General features: G+C 37.8%; 2 protein-coding genes across 2 annotated transcripts in view; one reads left to right on the top strand and one right to left on the bottom strand.

Annotated features, from left to right (window-relative positions):
- LOC141825572 (uncharacterized) overlaps positions 1–1,438 on the bottom strand; it is a 13,384-nt gene extending 11,946 nt beyond the window's left edge. The window contains exon 1 of the mRNA XM_074712953.1: positions 1,429–1,438. The gene's annotated coding sequence lies outside the window, so the exon portion shown is untranslated. The remainder of the gene's footprint in view (positions 1–1,428) is intronic.
- On the top strand, positions 993–21,343 carry LOC141825571 (E3 ubiquitin-protein ligase KEG). The gene is made up of 16 exons (XM_074712951.1): positions 993–2,055; positions 6,044–6,412; positions 6,483–6,713; positions 7,293–7,421; positions 7,514–7,847; positions 7,934–8,091; positions 9,841–9,998; positions 11,825–11,946; positions 12,054–12,188; positions 17,376–17,500; positions 17,818–17,922; positions 18,072–18,314; positions 18,665–18,998; positions 19,110–19,298; positions 19,391–19,696; positions 19,771–21,343. Exons 1-16 carry the CDS (start codon positions 1,265–1,267, stop codon positions 20,989–20,991), a joined length of 4,950 nt encoding a protein of 1,649 aa, XP_074569052.1. The 5' UTR covers positions 993–1,264; the 3' UTR covers positions 20,992–21,343.

Genomic DNA, 21,343 nt, shown 5'->3' with positions numbered 1-21,343 from the left:
TGTAGATGACACAAATAGTTGGGACTGACATATCTTATTGCCATTGCCATGCTATCAAAGTTCATGCAGGATTCTTTGCCCCTAAACCTGGCCTTTTCATGCCGAAGATGGTGAAATATCACAAAAATTAATATGGTGTAGCTTCACTATCACCTGAGCTACTATCTTTATCTTTCCCTTGTTATAGTATCCATTACAACACTCCAGACCATCTTAGATGTTAAATATCACAAAATTAATATGATGGCATCAGGATAGAAACCGCATGGGGAGAGTGGTCTTTGGGAAAGAGAGAAAAACTACAAGCTGTCCTACGAAACCAACATCTTTTCTAATAATGTTCGAGAGGATATTTGTTCTACCATGTTATTGCCCTCTACATTATCAGAAATAATTTCATGTTATGATAATTCTTCCGCACTTGACTAACTGTGACCCGCTCCCTTATCCACCAACCATCAAAACCGAACATCGTGAATATGTTTCGACAGAGACTGGTCATTAAAAAAAAAAAAGAGAACAAATCTCAAATCAAGAGAAACAAAGATAGGACCTGAAACTTAATCTTGACCACGCCCAAGGGCGATGTCACTGTCCGTGAGATCCCACCAGCGATTGCGCCGGCCAGGTCATCCCCTTTGCTCGTTGCGCACCGTGGTTTTGTGCGGTGTCCGCCGGAAGTCAAACCGTCGGCGGCGAGGAGAGTAAGTCGACCGACGATTCAGAGCATAGGTGATTGTTTTAGGTCACGTGCCTTAAATCAAAACAAAATAATTTCTTTCAAATTTTAACTCCTCGAAACAAAACAAAACAAAACAAATAATAAATTAAAATTAAGTGATTGCTTTAGAATTATTCTAAATTCGTCCATAAATCTTTTTTTAATTAAGTAAAAAAACATTCAACCATATAATTGTACAGTTAGAAAAGAAAGGTAAATGGAAGAAGCAATGAAATAAAAGAGAGACACCCACCGTGGAAAGTTGGGCAAGCTGCAAGGGAAGACCGTAGTCGTGTTTCGGAGGAAAAAGAAAAGTAAGAGGAGGGCAGGAAGATCGACCAGACGCCAACCCTCTCTCTCTCTCTCTCTCTCTCTAATCCGTCTTGCAGAAGAAAAGTGAAGTGATCAGCTAATTAGCGACTCATCTTCACTTGTCGCCTGTTCCGGGAAGTGATCCGCCTTTCCTCCACCCTGAAACCCTTGTTTGGGCGGAGCGATCGGGGAAATTGAGGCGGAGGAGGCGGAGAGAGGGGATCCATCACCATGAGGGTGCCCTGCTGCTCCCTGTGTCATTCGCGGTACGACGAGGAGGAGCGCGCCCCTCTGCTCCTCCACTGCGGCCATGGCTTCTGCAAGGCCTGCCTCTCCAAGATGTTCGCCGCCTCCGCCGATACCTCCCTTTGCTGTCCCCGATGCCGCCTCCCGACCCTCGTCGGCAACAGCGTCCATGCCCTCCGCAAGAACTTCCCTATCCTCTCCCTTCTTGCCTCCTCGACTTCCTCCCCTTCCTTCGACTACGACTTCACCGACGATGACGAAGAGGGGAATGGTCACGGGGACGAAGATTATGACCTCAACGAAGACGATTGCCTTTCCCATGGGGTTGGTCGCCGCGGGAGGACTGGCTTGCCCTCTCACGCCGGTTGCTGCTCCGCTGCCAGCACTAGCGCGGCCTCCACTACGGCTATTGACCTTGGCCTCCACCACGAACTCAAGCTGCTAAAGAGGCTCGGAGAAGGGCGGCGAGTAGGGCAGGAGGTGTGGTCTGCTGTGCTGTCTAAGGATTCCTCTTCCTCGAGTCAAAATGGTGGGAGATGTCGACACCTAGTCGCGGTGAAGCGCATTGTGCTCACGGAGGGCACCGATGTGGTGTGGTTGAAGAGTCGGCTGGAGAACCTGCGCCAAGCTTCCATGTGGTGCAGGAACATTTGTACCTTTCACGGGGTGAAACAGACGGATGGATACTTGTGCCTCGTTATGGACAGGTTCACCAGCTCCATCCAGTCAGAAATGCAGCAGAACAAAGGCCGTCTTACATTGGAGCAGATACTCAGGTTCTTGTCTTCTTAATATACCATGCTTTGAATGAATCAGTAAGATTGATTAATTAATTTGTAAGTAATGGGTACCATTTACTAGGACATTTGCTCTAGCTAAGAAATGCATGGTTATTGAATGTGTAAAAAGACATGGTTTGTGTAGCTAGGAGCCTAGGATATTTGCCCGTTTGCCCTGTTTTTATTCTTCCATTCGTGAATTGCTCTCTAGCCTAGCCAACTAGACAACAAGTGTAAATCTTCTGTTTACAAATCATAATCCTACTGAAAATTCAAGATGTAGTTTTTGCCCCCTGAAAATAGGAAATTAGGAAAGCCCAGGTCATCTATGTTCAAAGAGTTAAAGTTTCTTCATATAACAAAATTTCCCCAAGTTGTTCAAAATGCCTTGTCGATCAGTCTATAAGCTTTCCAAATTAGTGGGAATGAAGGTGATGCAATGATTTTGAAATTTTACATTTATTACAAATTGTAAAACACTACGTAGGAGGAAATAATATGTATGCCTAATGATCAATAGATTCATGATTCAAAGCAATAAAGTTCAATCAATTGCATACAAGAGCTTTGAAGACTAAACAGTTTAAACACTGTAGAATTAAATGTATGAAATATAGCTTTAATAATAAGAAAACTCTCCTTAACTAAACTAAAAAAGATATTTTTAAGAACTGAATATTTCTAGCAAATAGCAATATATCCTCATAAAGTTTAATGGAAGCAAAAGATATATTTAGCCTACCACAGATAGTTAGGACTCATGGCTTGTTGTTGTTATTTAACCATGCTAAATTTCACATTGCTTGTAGCTCCACATAGTCTTGCAAAAAGGATATAACATCCATGCAGCCAAATGTAGTCATTCCTTGATCAAGTTAAGATTTGGGCCAGTCAGTCTACTTTGTAGGCCATCAAAATTTGAAGGTGTATCATGGTCACCACCATCCTTGGTCACAACCGAGGGTTGGTAAAGTCTTGAGTTCCTTTAAGTTGGTATGGAGTTGACATACAATGTTATAGATTTCTCTGAGTGAAGGAAGTTAAAACAGTCTTATCCCTGGTCCATTGGGAGTTAACCCATTTAACCCACTAATCTATCCAAAGTCAAACACAATTTGATTAGGAAGTAATTTGGGATGATGAAATTCAAAATTGTTGCGGGTGCTAGAGGTGCATTTGTCATTGTTCCAGTTACATCTTTCCTTGTCGCCCTACTGGTTAGGAACACTCCACCATATATAACATCTCGGGCTGAGTTTGCAAAGTAGTTTTCATGATTTTCCTGAATTCAATTAAGAAAGGGTGGGGATTCAATCCCCTTATTTGAAGCATACTTTGGCTTTCTTCAATTTTTTATAATAATGCAATAACTTTGTTGTATGTCTTGATGTTGTTTCACATCCTGCAATAATAAGATAAGGAAAGAAATATGATGATTAGGTCCAGTGAAAAAAAATAAAATACATTTAAGAACCATTTGATTGTGTCATAATATGCCAAAGTATCACGAGCAGTTTACTAAAATAAAAAATCATTCACTTATATGCTCATGCAGTACATTGTGCATCCACTTATGACCACATAGAGATTATGTTAACCAAATCGCCTTGGGCTTGTTAAAGTCCTTGCTAATTCCAAGTTATGATGATTCAATTAGACCAATTTCTACCTAGTAAACAAACAAGAGCATATTCTATGGACTGCTGAGGTCAATGTGATATTAGCTGATAGTGTTAATATAATCAATGCCATTTTTCTAAAAGCGCATGGGCCATATACCATGTACATGATGCAGTGGTTTGACTGCATACCATATTTATATGCTTATTTTTTTTGGGTTAGAATCTGTATATGCTTTTTAAACCTTCACAAGATATTTCTTAAGATAAAACTAATCCAAGGGATGGTTGACTGATAACATATATTTATTTACTCCATCTATTTATTCTGAACAAGTGTCATCATAATTTTGAACATGCTAGTTGAGGAACCAATGTTAATATGGTTAATCTCTACTGCAACTCTCAATCATGAAAACAAAGTTCCTCTATAGAAATGTTAGTAGGATATAGATCAAAGTAGGGCCAACTTCCTACTAAGAACACTCAAAAAGAAAGGTGTCAGGGGAAAAAGTTCTCCCAAGGAGGGAAGAAAGAAGCTCGCCCAGCTTCCTCACAAATTGTTCAAGTTTGATTTGGACAAAAGCAATACTGATAACTTTGACCAGTGATTCTAGTCAAAATAAGACCTACCTAGTTTTTTCTGGGACACTATTGTGTTAATCATTTTTTTAATGTTTGTAAACAAACAGCTTTATAAATTAAAATTTTCCTTCCTGTTTCCTTCCTGGGAAGGAAAGACAAACTAGGGAAAACTTTTCCTTATCTGTTTCTCCCACCTAAATTTCTTTGGGTACCTACTGGCTTTCTTTAACTGCTTTCCTTCCATATAGGTAATTGGCCCCTGAAGACATCAATCTAAGATAGGGTAGGAACCTTCGTTTAGTTTGGTGATCCACCAGTTTACTTAGTCAGCATTTAACTTTAGGAACTCTAATTTTTCATTTAGACCCAAGAAGGTTTCGACCTTTTAAATGCTCTCTACATGCTAACAGATAAGAGTAGAAAAGTAGGGAATGTAATTCCACCCATCTTACCTTGTGGATGTCCTTGCTAGATCATTGGTTCTCTGATTCAAAGAAGGGTAACAAAGAGTTCCCTAGAGCAAGATCAATAAAAAAGTAAAAGACAGGAACAGTTGATCTAATTAAAAAAGAGATGAAAATCATGCTGAGGACACTTATAATGCCCTTTGCTATACTGTAATTTTCTAATTGCAACAGACTGACTCAGGAAAGAGATGACAATGCTCTTGAATGATGCAAATGGTGAACTCCTGTGTAGGTGTTCAGAACTACTTTTTGTGGGATCCATTTGTGCCTTTCTAGCTATTAATGGGTTTTGTGGGAGGCAAGATTAGTATGGCAACGCTAGATCCTTAGAACTATTTGAAATTCAAACTCTGTTTAACAACCTCTCTAATATACTAGAGGGCAGTATCCTTATGATTTTCTGGCCACCATTATATCCTTTTGCCAAAACTTATAGCAAGTGAAGGTGGACCTTTTCTTTTTCCATTTTCACATTGATTTGGGCAACATTAGATCCTTTCTCTTAAGTTTATCCTAAGCCATCTATGGAAATTACTTACAAGGTCCTCTTCATTTGATAAATACACTGGGACTAGTGCTGCATATCCTCATGACCTGAATCATCTCTATTGAAGCCCCCTTCGAAGCACACATTCATGTATGGCATGAAATGTGCCAGGTGAACCAAATAGCACAAGGTTCATTTAACCTTTAGGGTGGACCTATCTAAGGGATCTTGGAAGCCTTTTAACTTTAGGAGAGTCGTTGGTAGGACCACACTAGAATACATTTATTGAGAGAAGAAGCAAGTAGTATGGACATAGTTTTACTGAAAAAAAAAGGGCAGCCCGGTGCACGAGGCTCCCGTCTTGCGGGGTCGGGGAAAGGATCCATTGTACGCAGCCTTACCTTGCCTTTGACAAGAGGCTGTTTCCAGGATTTGAACCCGTGACCTCTAGGCCACAAGGCAGCAACCTTACCGTTGCGCCAAGGCTCCCCTTCATGGACATAGTTTTACTTCTCAGAGAAAATTAGTAAGATATATTACACAATAGGTATACAACCTAGCTAATAACAACTAATTATGTTGCATTCTACTTCTTGGAAAAGGCAGCAATGACTACAAAAAAATATGTGCACTATTAGCTTGATGCATCCATCAAATGCAATTCCAACTTCCTGTGACACCTATGTAATAATTTGTTTTCTCAATTGGAATGATCATTAACTTGATGTCTCTTGTACCCTATAGATAAGTCTTTGTTTGTGAATCTCTCTTCCGTGGCAACTTCTTTAGTATGTTAAGCTTGATATATTGTGTGTTATTTGTTGCAGGTATGGGGCGGATATTGCTCGTGGTGTGGCAGAGCTCCATGCTGCTGGTATTGTTTGCATGAGTTTGAAACCATCAAACCTTCTTTTGGATTCAAATTACCGTGCGGTGGTCTCAGATTATGGGCTTCCGGCTATTCTTAAAAGACCTATGTGCCGAAAAGCCCAATCAGTTGCTGAGGAATGCCCATCAAGTTTGCATTCATGCATGGATTGCACAATGCTAAGCCCTCATTACACAGCTCCTGAGGCATGGGAGCCAGTAAAGAAATCACTAAATTTATTTTGGGATGATGCAATTGGTATATCTTCTGAGTCTGATGCTTGGAGTTTTGGCTGTACTCTTGTGGAAATGTGTACTGGATCTGCCCCGTAGGTCGTCTAAACACTTCACTTGCTTCCTTGAATGTTTTATTATAGTACATTTATAATTTCTATGCAGATGGTCTGGACTAAGTACTGAAGAGATTTATCGGTCTGTTGTCAAGGCGCGGAAATTGCCCCCTCAATATGCAAGCATAGTCGGTGTTGGAATTCCTAGAGATCTATGGAAGATGATTGGTGATTGTCTGCAATTCAAACCTTCAAAGAGGCCAACTTTTCATTCAATGCTAGCAATCTTTCTTCGACATCTACAAGAAATTCCTCGGAGTCCTCCTGCTAGTCCAGAAAAGTAAACTGTTGTGTACTTATGATGTTAGTTAAATGAGCTCATACATATAACTTATTTTGTGTTTTGATGCCAAGATCCTTCTTGAAAATGTAGTAGCAAGCAAGTAGAAAGTTAGAATATCGCTAGGCAATATAGGACGTGTAATATGTTTGCTAATTGACCTTTTTCATCTGCTTTCTCCCTTTATTCATATCCAAATCAAGAAATTATGAATTGTGCACTCATTGTTCTTAAGCTGGAAGCATCAGGATTGACTTCTTTTACTTGCAAAGAATTGAATACCTAATGTCTGCCTAATCTAGAATCTATTTAGCTCCAAAACTAATGGTCACTTATATGTTCACGTCTTTGCTGTATGGTTGTCTTGTGCTGTTTTATATATTACAAAAGGTTTTCACAAGGGATTTGCTACCACTGAACATAGTCCGGAGAATTCTTTTTATGTGTTTATTTTGTGCTATGTCACCCATCTCGATGGTTTCGCTGGCCTCCTTGAGGGTTTGTTACCCTTGTTATCTTTATTATGCATGAATTCTTTATTATGCATTAAAATTTTCTTTTTTTATTTGCTTGCCACAGTGAGTTTCTAAGAGCTACTACAACCAATAATACCTCGGACCCTTCTCCTGTATCTGTGTTAGAGGATTTTCAGTGTAACCCAAATATTTTACATCAACTTATATCTGAAGGAAATTTTTGTGGTGTGAGGTATGTCGGAGGAAATGAGAATGCATTACCACATGCCAATTCTTATAAATCAGTTGGCTCATCATGGATTACTTCTTTCTTGTGTTTGGCAGTGACCTGCTTGCAAAGGCAGTTTCAAACAGGAAGAACTCAATTGGTTCTCTTCTAGAAGCACAAAATGCCGAGGGACATACTGCCCTGCATTTAGCTTGTAGGCGAGGTTCAGTGGAGCTTGTGAAGACTATTTTGTCTTTCAAAGAAGCTGATGTGGATATTTTAGACAGAGATGGTGATCCTCCCATTGTGTTTGCTGTGGTTGCTGGTTCTCCAGAGTGTGTTGGTGCTTTGATTAGCAGATCTGCTAATGTTAGTTCCAGGCTGAGAGATGGCCTTGGCCCTTCTTTAACCCATATATGTGCTTTGCATGGCCAACCAGAGTGCATGAAGGTAGGCATATTTGTTATTATTATTTTTAGGACATTGCCTTTTGGTTGTGTTCATTTTCCTAAATTCGTCCATTTGAATTTTCACAGGAATTACTGTTGGCAGGAGCTGATCCAAATGCAGTCGATGATGAGGGCGAATCAGTTTTGCATATAGCCATTTCAAAACGATACTCTGATTGTGCTATTGTTATTCTGGAAAATGGAGGATGTAGATCAATGAGAATACTGAATGCACAGAGAAAAACGTAAGACTATGTAACTGCATTTATTAGTAAACATGTGAATTCAAGACTGATTTTTTGTCCATATCTCTGAACATGCTCAACAATTACTTTGCTTTGTACTGACTCCTTTCTGTTCAGGTTTGTTTGCATCAAGCCATCAGTAGATTTACTCATTTATTTATAGTTAAACTATATTCTGTTAGCTACATGAACCTAAATTTTATTACCCTTATCATAAAGGATGGTATTTTTGCTACATAATAAAGGATGGATGTTACCTAAAATATGTTGTCGAGGCCTTTACGTGTTCTGCTTGGTCATGAAATTATGATAATTGTTTTTTTTTTTAATTATAAAACTAGTAGTTCAAGATGAAAATATGATAAGGACTTGGTCTATATGACCATATTACTTCTAGTCCTTGTACTTGCAGCTATTTAGCTACTGTTTCAGATGATTTATGTGATTGATTATGAAAGTAATACCTATGAGGCTATGACAACAATTTATTAGATGTGGGTCCCTTTCATCATCCATTGTTAGTGCTGATTATAGTTACAGAAACTTGATTATATGTGATGTTAAGCATTCCCTTGCCTCTAGTCTGGAGTTGGAGTTTAAATTTGGTACATTTAAGCGAAAATATCACTGCTTGATCTACCTACTCTCCTGCTTGGCCTGCTCATTGCATATTCAATGCAGTCTCTTGTCTAAAATGCATAATCGTCTGCAGTTGGAGCACTCTTGCTATATACAATACATTGCATAATTGTCCAGTAAGTTCAAATTGCCTTTTCTAGTTGCGTGAATATCTACATTCTCCTCCTCGGATACTATGTGACCAACTAATATGCCATCTTTGTCAAACTATATTTGTTCTAACTGTTTGGGGTGGTCTATATAACTCTTACCCTCCATTGAGCTATGCAAGTCTATAACATTCCCATACAGAAGCTACAACAAACTACCATTTGGTTAACCTTTTCTTTAGGATGCACTTGGTTTTAGAAGGCATGCATGGGTATAAGAATCAATGAGTTCCAATTTAATTGCATTATTGTAGTTGGAATGATTACCTAGAATCTAGTTCCCATCCCTTGCTAAAGAATCAATTTCACATTCCACATTGATTGGTAAGTTCTTCAGAAAAATGACAAGTTTACATACAATGTAGATCTAGTATAGACCAAAAACTACAAAACGCCACCACTTAAAGAATTTGAATAAATTATAATTATTAGCTAATTTCATTTTAAACAATTGATTAGAATTTTTCTTGACATACTTAGATTATTCTAAACAATTAATTAAATTGTGTACAAAACTGTGGTCCTAACTCCACATGTGACAAATCAAATAATACTCGAAATTTGTCTAGCAAAATTCTTTGATATTGCTACTATGGAGTGAGGTTACACAGAACTTGTAATCACATTTTCCCATGTTTTATAAGCTATCATGCATGCTGCATTGGTTCCATGAAACCTTACTTCCATAACAAGATAGCTGAAAGGTCTTGTATTGCACTGCACCACAAGAGAAGATTTGGAATAAGGCACAAGAAGAATCAAATGAAATAGTGAGATTACTAACTCATTAAAGTTTTTTGGCATTGTCAACTTTTACTTATGGCATGAGTTGCTCCGTAGATATATTGATTCTGCTATGATTAACATAAAATGACTTTTTCTTTGAAATTTATTTATTATTATCCTTATCATTATCATGATTTTAAAAAAAAAAACTTTTTGATAACCATTTTGATGAAAGGCCCTTGCATTTATGCATTGAGACATGGAATGTTGAAGTGGTGAAGAAGTGGGTTGAGTTGGCATCACAGGAGGATATTGATGAAGCCATAGACATTCCAAGTTTAAATGGAACAGCATTGTGCATGGCTTCTTCTCTCAAGAAAACACGTGAAATCGGTAGTTTCCCCTTTATGCAAATGTTCACTGTTTTTCTTACCTTTCTACTGCTATTTAGTCTATTTACAATAGAAACATAAACATTTCCATCAGCTCTCAACAATATTCAGAAGCTTGAAGGTATAAATGAAGGGATCACACTGATAATGCTATGATCATGAGATAAATTTAACCTGAACATGCACTGTAATTCTATCTTAATTGTTATTATGTGACGTTGATCACAGTCAACTTTTTCAAAATGAAATGGTTGACTTGTTAGATTTTTGTACCAGCCATATATTTAAAATTCTGTTTAGTGCTAGCCAACATGGGTGATTTGTAACGTTTCTCTTGTGTACCAAAATGAATGACGGTTGGCATGAGAAAAAGATATAGTGAATTAGTTGAGACGGCTGAACATTATTTGTTTTGCTCGTGTCATATATGTATTGCCCCATGTATTGCCTGTACCAAATTACACAATCCTTGTTTTTTTGCAGGGACTGAGTTAACTAAAACCTACTTGAGAGTCATCTAAATCTAAATGAACCTAATTTAGATTCATTATCAATAGTTATTTTGTTCATGGTACATACAATGCAGTTTAATTAATGGTTTAGATGTGACAGATACTATATACTATGAAGTATAATTATATAATATATATAATTACATATGTAATAGATTAAGTAATCAATAAGCCCATCAAAGCTCATTTTAACTATAATTGATATCCATCGTACTCACGACTTCCCTAAGACCCTAACACTATATTTTTTAAGCATCATATGATCACTAATCAAATCATAGCTTCAGCACCTATATGTATCCTTATCTAGTACCTATGTCTGAGCTAATTCCACTTATGCTAGTCTAGCTTCTAATTGTTAACCAAGTAACTGATTGCTGATTGCTAAGTTAAATACCAAATTTTCTAAGAGAAATACTTAATCTTTGTGCTGGAAAATTATGGTGCTGATCTCTTTATACCCCCTACAAGAATCAATGCTTCTGTCTGCATGATGCCCATTCTGGTAGTAGTACTTAGTACAGGATCCTTAATAAGCCATTAGTAGTGATACTTATCCTATTACTAAAAAGGTATGGCATAAGTTCATTATTTTGTTATATTTTTTTTAGTTGTTTCTATAAAAATTTAAAATGTTATTATCTAGGTTTTGGTAGTGAACAAATAAAATAGGCAGGGATCAAAGGGTGGGTCAGTGATGTCCATGCCAGTGTTGGCACCACCTTGACATTGTGATAATACTCTTCTCGGTTGATATCAAAACCAAAACTTATAATGAAATAAACCATATTTGGCTGTTGGTACTAAATTAACCATGTCCTTGGGAACATTCTCTTTGCTTGCCACCTTGTGAGCAGATCTGCCTTTCATGCCATGTAGAGGCCAACAACTACTACAACCCAAAATTCCTAGGCAAGGTGATGGGTCCCCTTGGTGCTTAAATATGCCAATCCTTAAGGCTGTAAATGATCATAGGTGCTTGACCGGATAATATATTATTGTTAGATCCAAAATCTAATGATGTGCTTGTTTCCTGGAGGTCTTGATAAGATAATGTATTATCATTAAATTCAAAATCTTTTAAATGAAACAATATGATGTTTGATCATGTTATTGTTAGAGAACCTTTTGATTTGGAAATGATCTGTAACTTCAATACATTTAAGATAATGCCATGGACTTTGTGTTATTTTATAGGTGCTGGCGAGCTTTTCATTTAGTTACAATTTGTATTTTCCTTCTTTTATCAGAATTCCTTGTTAGTTTTGAAGTGTTTTATAGTATTGAAATTGATTGGCTTGAAACTCTTTGATAGAGGGCCGGGAACTGGTTAGAGTGTTGTTAGCTGCTGGTGCAGATCCCACAGCCCAAGATGAACAGCACTGCCGTACAGCATTGCATACTGCAGCAATGATCAATGATGCAGATTTAGTTAAGGTAGCATTTAAGCATTCTATTTTTTTTCTCTCAACTGCATACGTGTTTCTTTTCCCATTTCTTAGTTTTTTCTTCACATGGAAATTATTTTTGATATTTATGACTAGATCATTCTGGAAGCTGGGGTTGATGTGAACATAAGGAATGCTCAAAATACAATACCTCTCCATGTTGCATTGAATAGAGGTTCAAATTCATGTGTTGGTTTGCTTTTATCTGCTGGAGCAAACTGTAATTTGCAGGTAATATGATAACTTGTTTTTGTAGTTTGAGATGAACGTTCTTCCTAAGCGGTTAAAGTGGGGAGTTAATATCTGTATGAGTATCCTAATCTGTCACTCAATCTACTTCAAAACTGTTAACCTCTTTCAGTACATGTAGTTTTCTTATGGCCTTGTTTGGATACAGTGTGTCTATTGTCCCACTAGATAACATGCAAGAAAAAATTGCTTAGCATCCAAATTTAATAATTTCGAGACTCCAGAACTACAAATGTTTAATAAAAAAATTGCATTTTTTTTCTACTTTAATCTTCAATACATGATAGGAATTCTAGTTGAAGATCTTGTCATTGAACTTCAATTGCAGTAGCAACACAACAAAGAAACGTGGTGTCATTTTCCATTAAATTGAGGGCAGGAAATTGTAAATACCTGGCTTGCTAAGCTTGCCAGTGTTTGAGAGGAAAGGCAATTTAATAAATTAGAAAAGCAAATAGCTAAGCCAAACATAAGACTCTTTCATAGTAATGATCAAATGAGCATTGGGGAGGTAGTAAAATGAGTAACTGAAAGGTTTGATGAAGACATCAGTAAGCAATCAATTCTTTAGATGAGAATAATAGTGTCTTGATTTTCTTGGACATTACATTTCTGTTAAAGGCATAATCTGCTTCGATATGTTCTGGTTTTTTTTTTGTGCATTTTTTTCTCATAATTCATCCTTAAACTAAAGAAATACAGGAATGCAAAGTTTGCAACTGTAAAAGGGAAAATGTGAAAGATTATTGATGGAGAGATTAAGGCTCCTATAACTACAAAACACTAAAAGAGGCAAAAGAGAGAAAAAGGAGAAAATGCTAGCGGAAAGAAAGAGTTAATCCAAACATCTAATTAATTAAATGGGAGAGAATGTCAGAATAGTAGTTATCTACTAACCATCCTTAAAAACAGCCTAGGAGGTCACAGATAAGGGATCACGTGTCGCATAAGTGATATGTAGGCTCAAATAGGTAGCCTAGACGCCTAGGCGAGCACGATAGGTGCTTAGGCAGGCTAAATGAGCTATTTATGCAGTGAAAAGGGGGAAACTAATTAGGTTTGTATGATGATCTAGAACTTTTAAAATGATTTTGTTAAAGAAAAATAGTTCTTGTGATTGTGGAAGTCTATACTAAGCTTTTGAGGTGTTTACTAAAATTTGTTTTGCAAATGGCAAACACTTCAGTTAATCATATGCATGTTATTGACAAATATGACCTATTGTATTGTATGTTGTTCACTGTATGATTGACATGCATTTTTGTCTATGTCAAATTATGAATTGGATGGATTGGTTGGTATACTTTTTTTTTTTTTGAGTAAATGATAGTCATCCTTTGTGTAGTGGGTTGACAACATGCCATTTGGGAACACTTTTTTTAAAACCTTGCATCTACTCAATAAAAAGGGAGAAATGTAGAAAAAAATGCTATTAGAGAGCAATAAAGCTTCAATATCTAATCAACTAAAAAAGAGAGAAGTGGCGAAAATGCTGAAGGAAGAGGGTAGTGATGTTTTGACATACTATAACAACAACAATCAAGTTTTATCCCACTAGGTGGGCTATATGAATATTTCTACTTCATTGGATTTTATCCCCTACTATATTATCATCTATATTTAAATAAATTTTATCTTATTTTATTGTTGCTAATTAAATCTTTTTTTATCTTTCTCTTCCTTGTTTGATGTGCATATTTGTTATAGTTTCACATCGCTTAATTGGAGCATTTATTGGTCATCTAAGTACATATTCATACCATCTTAAACGTATCTCCCAGAGTTTTTACTCAATAAGTGTAACCTTGACTTTCTCTTTGATGTTCTCATTTCTTATCCTATCCATCTTTGTATGTCCGTCATCTACCTTAACATCCTCATTTATATAACTCTCATCTTTTGCTCATGTGTTCAAATCATAGTATAACATTCAACTCCATATAACATAATAAGTTTAACCATCGTTTTGTAAAACTTTTCTTTAAGCCTTAGAGGTACTTTACGATTACAAAGAACATTTGACGCTCTCCTCCATTTCCACTATTCTGCTTATATTTTATGTAAGACATCTCTCAATCCTTCTATCCTATTACAAAAATGATCATAAATACTTAACTCTCAGTAACAAACAATTTGTTATCTCCTATCTTAACAATTGTCTCATTACGTCTAATATTGCTAAACTTAAATTTTATATATTTTATCTTTACTCTATTAAGTTTAAAATCTTTTCATTTCGGTATTTCCTGTCAAAATTCGAGTTTAACATTTACTCTTTTTCACGTGTCTCATCTATCAAAACAATATCATCTGTAAATAACATGCACTATGATACCGTATCTTGGATGTGTCCAAAATTCGTCTATGATTAGTGTAAAAAGATAGAGACTTAAGTTGATCTTTGATATAATCCTATCTTTATGGGAAATATTTCGGTTAATCCGTCTAAAATCTTCATTTTTGTCATTATATTCTTGTATATATCCTTAATTAGTTCAATATACGCTATACTAATACTTCTTTTTTTTAGAATTCTCCATATAATGTCCCTTAGGACTCTATCATAAATTTTTTCTAGATCGACAAATATCATGTATAAGTCTTGTTTCTATTCTCGATAATTTCAATTAGTTTCCTGATAAGATGTATAACTTCTATTATCGACCTTCCAAGTATGAATCCATATTGATTTTTGGTCACCGTGGTCTCCTTCCTTGGTCCTTTTTCTATTACTCTTTCTCAAAATTTCATGAGGATATATTGGAAAACAATAGATAAATAGTTGGATACCATAGAGGATTTGACAATGTAATAGGGAGATATAGTTCAAACTTCAGAAGGCAAGGGCAACAAAGAGATCCATGTTGTTGAATGCAAAGAAGCAAATGTAGACTAGGAAGCTAAATTGACAAAAAGGTCAAAGTTTGAGATGTCTTTTAAAAAAGCTTCAACTACAAAGTTGGGGCTTGATGTTGAACCTGGTTGGCTCAAATTTTACTAGATCACTCTGTTTAGACTGATACAGATATTTGATGCATGATTAAATCATTTGGATGGCCTATGTTCTTTTAATTGATCCTATGGATGCCTTGTAGGAAAGATAAGAGTGCACTTGCTCATGGGCTTTGCTTGGGTGTCCTTGTGTGATTGTGTTTTGTTGAGCTTGTGCCTGCACGTGGGAAAAGTGAGTCCTTGCTTTGGAGAGAGGTGGATGCATGTTCTTTGCCTTACAGAAGGATGATGCTCGGAAAAGGTGACCATAACAATATTGAATTCACATAGCTAAATATTCATGTGCTACTGAAGGAAGCACGAGGAGATGATGAATTATTATGAAATTGATGTTAGTACCCCAGTGGAGTTTTGATGTGTAGTCAAATAAGTCTAAAATTAGGTCTTGTGGTATTTGACGTGTATGTCTAAGTGTACAAGGACTTAGGAGATCACACGTAATATCTAGATGATGAACCTTAGCAGAAGACGTAAGCAAACGAGAAGGATGACACGGGTAAGGAGCCGACGGGCTCAGTGCATTCGAGGTATGAGGAGCTGCAAAAGAATACTCCGGCGGAGCGAGAATGATGCACGGGAGCGAGCTGGAAGGGTTCAGTGCATCCAAGGGACAAGAGGCTGAGAGGAAGAGTATGCAAGGCGACCAAGGCAGAACGGAGAACAGAGGAGGAGGAAAATGGTCAACACAAAGTTGACCATTCCAAGCGCTCAAATCCAATCCGGGTGCCCCAGAGTCCAGGTGCCCGGATCCATTCCGACCGCTCGGATACCCTATCCACATTAGCGCGAGCCATTGCCGAAGCGGATGAGGATGGAGTCCATGTCAGAGGAGTTCAAGCGCCTAGAGAGGTTCCAGGCTCCCGTCATCCAAACTCGTTGGCAGATTGTTGACAGATCGGATTGGGATTGACGAATCCAGGTGCCCGGAAGGCTTCTAGGCGCCCAGAAGTGCCACGTTAGCACAACGGTCAGATTAAGGTGAAAGTTATAAATAGACTGAAGCTCTATGTAGAATACACACACTCAAATTATCTGTTTCATTCAGTTCGTTTAAAGTCTACACTCAACCGTTGTATAAGGTTTCTCCACCTCCAGATCATTTCTGACGAGAAGACTTTGATTAGAGCTTTCATAGTCTTAGACTAATAACCCGAGAGTTGTAACCAAGTAAATTCTGTATCTCATATTTTATTTCATGTTATTTACATTTTAATTAGCGTGTCCTTGCTCAAAACATTAGCAAGAGAAAGAGGTTAATTTTGCAGGTTGATCTTCACTCCTCCCCTCTAGCGATCCACGAAAAGCTCACACTGCACCTTCAATTGAGAGGGTTGCAATGACTTTGCTGCTCTTGACAAGTTACTGGAAAAGGGATTGGTTTAGTAGACAAGGTGTACAACTGTGACTACAGGGTGAGGGGAGGGTTGTGAGTATTATTAGTGCTATACTAGATCAACGACTACAGGGAGACAGTTTGGAAAGTGAATTGAAGACAAAGCAATAGTATAGAGCTTTTGGAAGTGTGCATACTAGTTGTGGCTTAGAATGGTCTGTGGTGATGCAGTAGCAAGTGAGACTGTAAGACATGAGATTGGAAATGCAGTGGTGTCATGCATAAACGAAAGATTGGGAGGGGACAGAAAAAGAGCGGTAGGAGAAATGTGCTAAAGGCAGGAGGAGGGGAGGCTATGGTCAGTTATATCGAGCCCATTGCCCTCCTCCTTGATTGAGGAATACAGAACTTTGAGAGGATAAAAATCAAGAACTGTAATGTTGAGTTGAGAGGAAGAACTATAATTTCCTGTGGAGAGCAAAATTGCAATTGCATAATTAAAAAAATTGAACAGCTATACCATCTACAAAAACTGCCGAGATAATAGCTAATGAAGCTCAATAACCAATACTTATTATTTAACACTGGTTAAGTTTCAACGGTGAAAACAAAAAGTGTACAATCAAGGTAGCATATAGTGTCTTCTGAAACTCAATACCGAAGTTGGTAGAGAAAGCAGTTTGCTTATATCCTTTTGAACTTCATTCATGTTATCTAACTTCGTTCATGTTATCTTGTCATATGTTATTATTTCTGAAATTTATTTGAGGTAGATCAACAGTTATTCCTCAAGTAATTGAACATTTTAAATTTTGCCATGTCAGGATGATGATGGTGACAATGCCTTCCACATAGCAGCTGATGCAGCAAAAATGATTCGTGAAAATCTCAATTGGATTGTTGTTATGTTGCAGTACCCATCTCCTGCTGTTGATGTGCGAAACCACAGGCAAGTACTTGTTTAGGAATTTGTTGAATTATCTTGCTGTTTCATGATTAAATTAATGACTTGATGTTGTGATCTCAGTAAGAAAAAAAATTGAAGCTTGCTTTTCACATGTTTCTTTTACAGGCTACTCTATTTAGGAGATTGATTGTTGACTGCTCCTATCAATATTTTTTGTTATTGTCATGAATCATTCTTCTGGAAGAGTGATAGTTCCACCATCTTGATCTAGTGTTTAGCTTTAGCTTTCTGCAATTGTCTTTTTTTCCCTCTATGGTGAACCAAAATAAACGATGCTGTTGTTGATACCAATGATATAGGGGTTGGACGTTGCGTGATTTTCTTGAGGGCCTGCCTCGAGAATGGATCTCAGAGGAGCTGATGGAAGCACTCATTGACAAAGGAGTTTTTCTTTCTCCAACCATGTATGCTTGAATTTTTTTCTTATAATGTTGCATAGTACTCTCTATGTATTTCTGGACGAATAATCTGAATATCTATCATGAACATAATTGTACTTTTTAATGTAATAATATCTAATTTTATTTAAGAATATTTTACACTATTTTAACAGATATGAAGTTGGAGACTGGGTGAGATTCAAAAGAAGTGTTGAGAACCCAACTTATGGTTGGCAAGGTGCCAATCACAAAAGTATTGGATTTGTCCAAACAGTGCCAAACAATGAAAATTTAATTGTGTCCTTCTGCACCGCGGAGGGCCGAGAGGCACGTGTTTTGGCAAATGAGGTTGTTAAAGTGATTCCTTTAGACAGAGGACAGCATGTCAAGATGAAGTCTGATGTTAAAAAACCAAGGTACTACATCTTAGGCACTACTTATGAATTTACTTGCCGCCTAGCCATGTAATTTTGCATTGGGTTTCTGTCCTATCGGATCATCTATGTCTTAAATATGACTTCAACTTGATGTTTTGGTGCACCATCTTAAGTTAACACTCTGGCATGATTCATAAAATTTTGTGTAAATTCTTATAATTCTGCTTTTCTTTTATATACCTTTTGAATTTTGTTAATCTTCAAATTTAAAAATAATTTTTAGCATTTTGTTCTTCTTCTAATTGTGTTGTTATTGATGATTCCTCACCCCCCACCCCCCACCCCCCTTTCCTAGCCTAAATCAGTAGATGTCTGTTGTTCCTCTGCAGGTTTGGATGGCGTGGTCAATCACAAGACAGTATTGGTACTGTTCTCTGTGTTGATGATGATGGTATCTTACGGGTTGGTTTTCCTGGAGCATCTAGGGGATGGAGAGCTGATCCTGCTGAAATGGAAAGAGTTGAAGAATTTAAGGTAGGTGACTGGGTCCGTGTTCGCCCTGTATTAACAGCTGCTATTCATGGCCTGGAAGCTGTAACTCCTGGAAGCATTGGGATTGTGCATTCCATCAGGCCTGACAGTAGCCTGTTGCTCGGTCTTTGTTACTTAAACACTCCATGGCACTGTGAACCTGAGGAAGTTGAGCCTGTGGAGCCATTCAGGGTAAGTTAGGTAGATGGTTACTAAAACTTTGCCGCCAATTTATCTCTCTCAACAATTTGTTCTCTCCTTTTCTGAAATATTTTTGTTGGTACTATACTAATCTATTTGCAGATTGGTGATCAAGTATGTGTAAAGAGATCTGTTGCAGAACCTAGGTATGCTTGGGGTGGAGAGACACACCATAGCGTAGGAAAGATAATTGAGATAGAGAGTGACGGTTTACTTATAATTGAAATTCCAAACCGTTCAACTGCATGGCAAGCTGATCCTTCTGATATGGAGAAGGTTGAAAATTTTATGGTATGCTTCGTCTCTGAAAACTTATTTCTATACAAGTCAACATGCAGATCTCTCGGGCAAAATACCAAATCTTTGAGACATTTGTCATGCAGGTCGGTGACTGGGTCAGAGTCAAAGCTTCAGTACCGTCTCCCAAATATGGATGGGAAGATGTGACACAGAACAGTATTGGGATTGTCCATAGTCTAGAAGATGATGGTGATATGGGTGTTGCATTCTGCTCTAGGAGTAAGCCTTTTTTATGCTCAGTGGCAGATATGGAGAAAGTACAGCCCTTTGAGCTAGGAGGTAAAATTCATGTGATGCCAACCATATCTCAACCACGATTAGGATGGTCAAATGAAACTGCTGCAACTGTTGGGACAATATCAAGAATAGATATGGATGGAACTTTGAACGTGAGAAAGATAGTGTTATTATGTTCAATATATTATTATTTTTCCAAAGTCTAATGAATTTTTGGTTTATGCAGGTCAAAGTTGCTGGTAGGATTAACTTGTGGAAAGTAGCTCCAGGTGACGCTGAGAGACTTACAGGCTTTGAAGTTGGAGATTGGGTGCGTGTGAAACCACCAACTCTTGGGGCTAGTAGACCCACATACGACCGGAATAGCATTGGAAAAGAAAGTATAGCTGTTGTTCATAGTATACAGGACTCTGGATACTTGGAGGTGGCTGGGTGTTTTAGGAAGGGAAAATTGATTACTCATTTCATGGACATTGAGAAAGTTCCATGTCTTAGAGTAGGAAACTATGTTCGATTTCGGGCTGGAATTGTTGAGCCAAGATGGGGCTGGAGAGGTGCTCGCCCTGACTCTAGAGGCATAATATCTGGCGTGCATGCAGATGGAGAAGTAAGAGTGTCTTTTTTTGGCATGTCAGGACAGTGGAGAGGAGATCCTGCAGACCTTGAGAAGGAGGAAATGTTTGAAGTTGGCGATTGGGTTAGGCTGAAAGATGAATCTGGTTGCTGGAAGTCTCTGAAACCTGGAAGCATAGGTGTGGTTCATGGAATAGGATATGAAAATGATATGTGGGATGGAACTATTCATGTTGCATTTTGCGGTGAGCAAGAAAGGTGGGTTGGACCTGCTACTCATCTAGCAGGAACAACTAGGCTTAATGTGGGGCAACGAGTGAGGATTAAGAAATGTGTGGAGCAACCTAGATTTGGTTGGTCCACACACAGTCATGCAAGTATTGGGACTATTTCATCTATTGATGCGGATGGAAAATTAAGGATATATACGCCTGCAGGATCTAAGGCATGGATGATTGACCCTGCTGAGGTGGACATACTGGAGGAAGAGAAAGTACAAGTTGGAGATTGGGTGAAAGTGAGGGAAGACATTGTTGCGCCAACATATCAATGGGGAGATGTGACCCATGCGAGCATAGGAGTGGTGCACAGGGCAGAGAATGGGGAGTTGAGGATTGCATTCTGTTTTAGAGAGAAACTATGGGTATGCAAAGATGGGGAGGTGGAGAAGGTGACAGCATTCAAGGTGGGGGACAAGATAAAAATAAAACCAGGCTTAGTAATGCCAAGGTGGGGATGGGGAATGGAAACATCCTCAAGTAAGGGTGAGATCATGGGTGTAGATGCTAATGGAAAGTTGAGGATCAGGTTCAAGTGGAGAGATGGAAGATTGTGGAGAGGGGATCCAGCAGATGTTGTTCTTGATGACTCATGAACCATATCTGGTGCCGGTGCAATTGATGACTACTGCTTGTAGGGGGTTTTTCAGCAATTTTATCTTATTCTTTTGTCATTCTACTTTTTCCTTCGGTTTGCTACTGGAACATGAACTCAGCCATGATAGGGGGCCATCTCAACCTGGTCTAAGATACATAAAGTGAAGAACATGGACGAAATCTCTTCAATCATCCTGATCCAGAGAAAAGATTGCCGCTCTTTAATTATGAGGAACTTGAATTTATCAAATTTAGTTTGTATCACCATAAATTATGCTACTGTCTGATGTAACTCTAATACTAGTGTACAGATTTACCTTGGGAAAAAAATCTTAGTCTTTTTTATTGAAA

The sequence above is a fragment of the Curcuma longa genome, chromosome 3 (assembly GCF_044706935.1).
Source record: "Curcuma longa cultivar G26 ecotype Majalengka, Jawa Barat chromosome 3, ITB_CL_G26_1.1, whole genome shotgun sequence".
NCBI classification, from domain to species: Eukaryota; Viridiplantae; Streptophyta; class Magnoliopsida; order Zingiberales; family Zingiberaceae; genus Curcuma; species Curcuma longa.
This window is presented reverse-complemented; position numbering and strand designations above follow the sequence as displayed.

Bases quoted from the DNA above. Each gene is read 5' to 3' on its own strand.
- LOC141825571 (XM_074712951.1), top strand. From the start codon at position 1,265: ATGAGGGTGCCCTGCTGCTCCCTGTGTCATTCGCGGTACGACGAGGAG. The intron at 6,714-7,292 runs GTAAACTGTTGT...TGCTTGCCACAG, and splicing joins CCTCCTGCTAGTCCAGAAAA to TGAGTTTCTAAGAGCTACTA. The intron at 12,189-17,375 runs GTAATATGATAA...TTGCCATGTCAG, and splicing joins GAGCAAACTGTAATTTGCAG to GATGATGATGGTGACAATGC.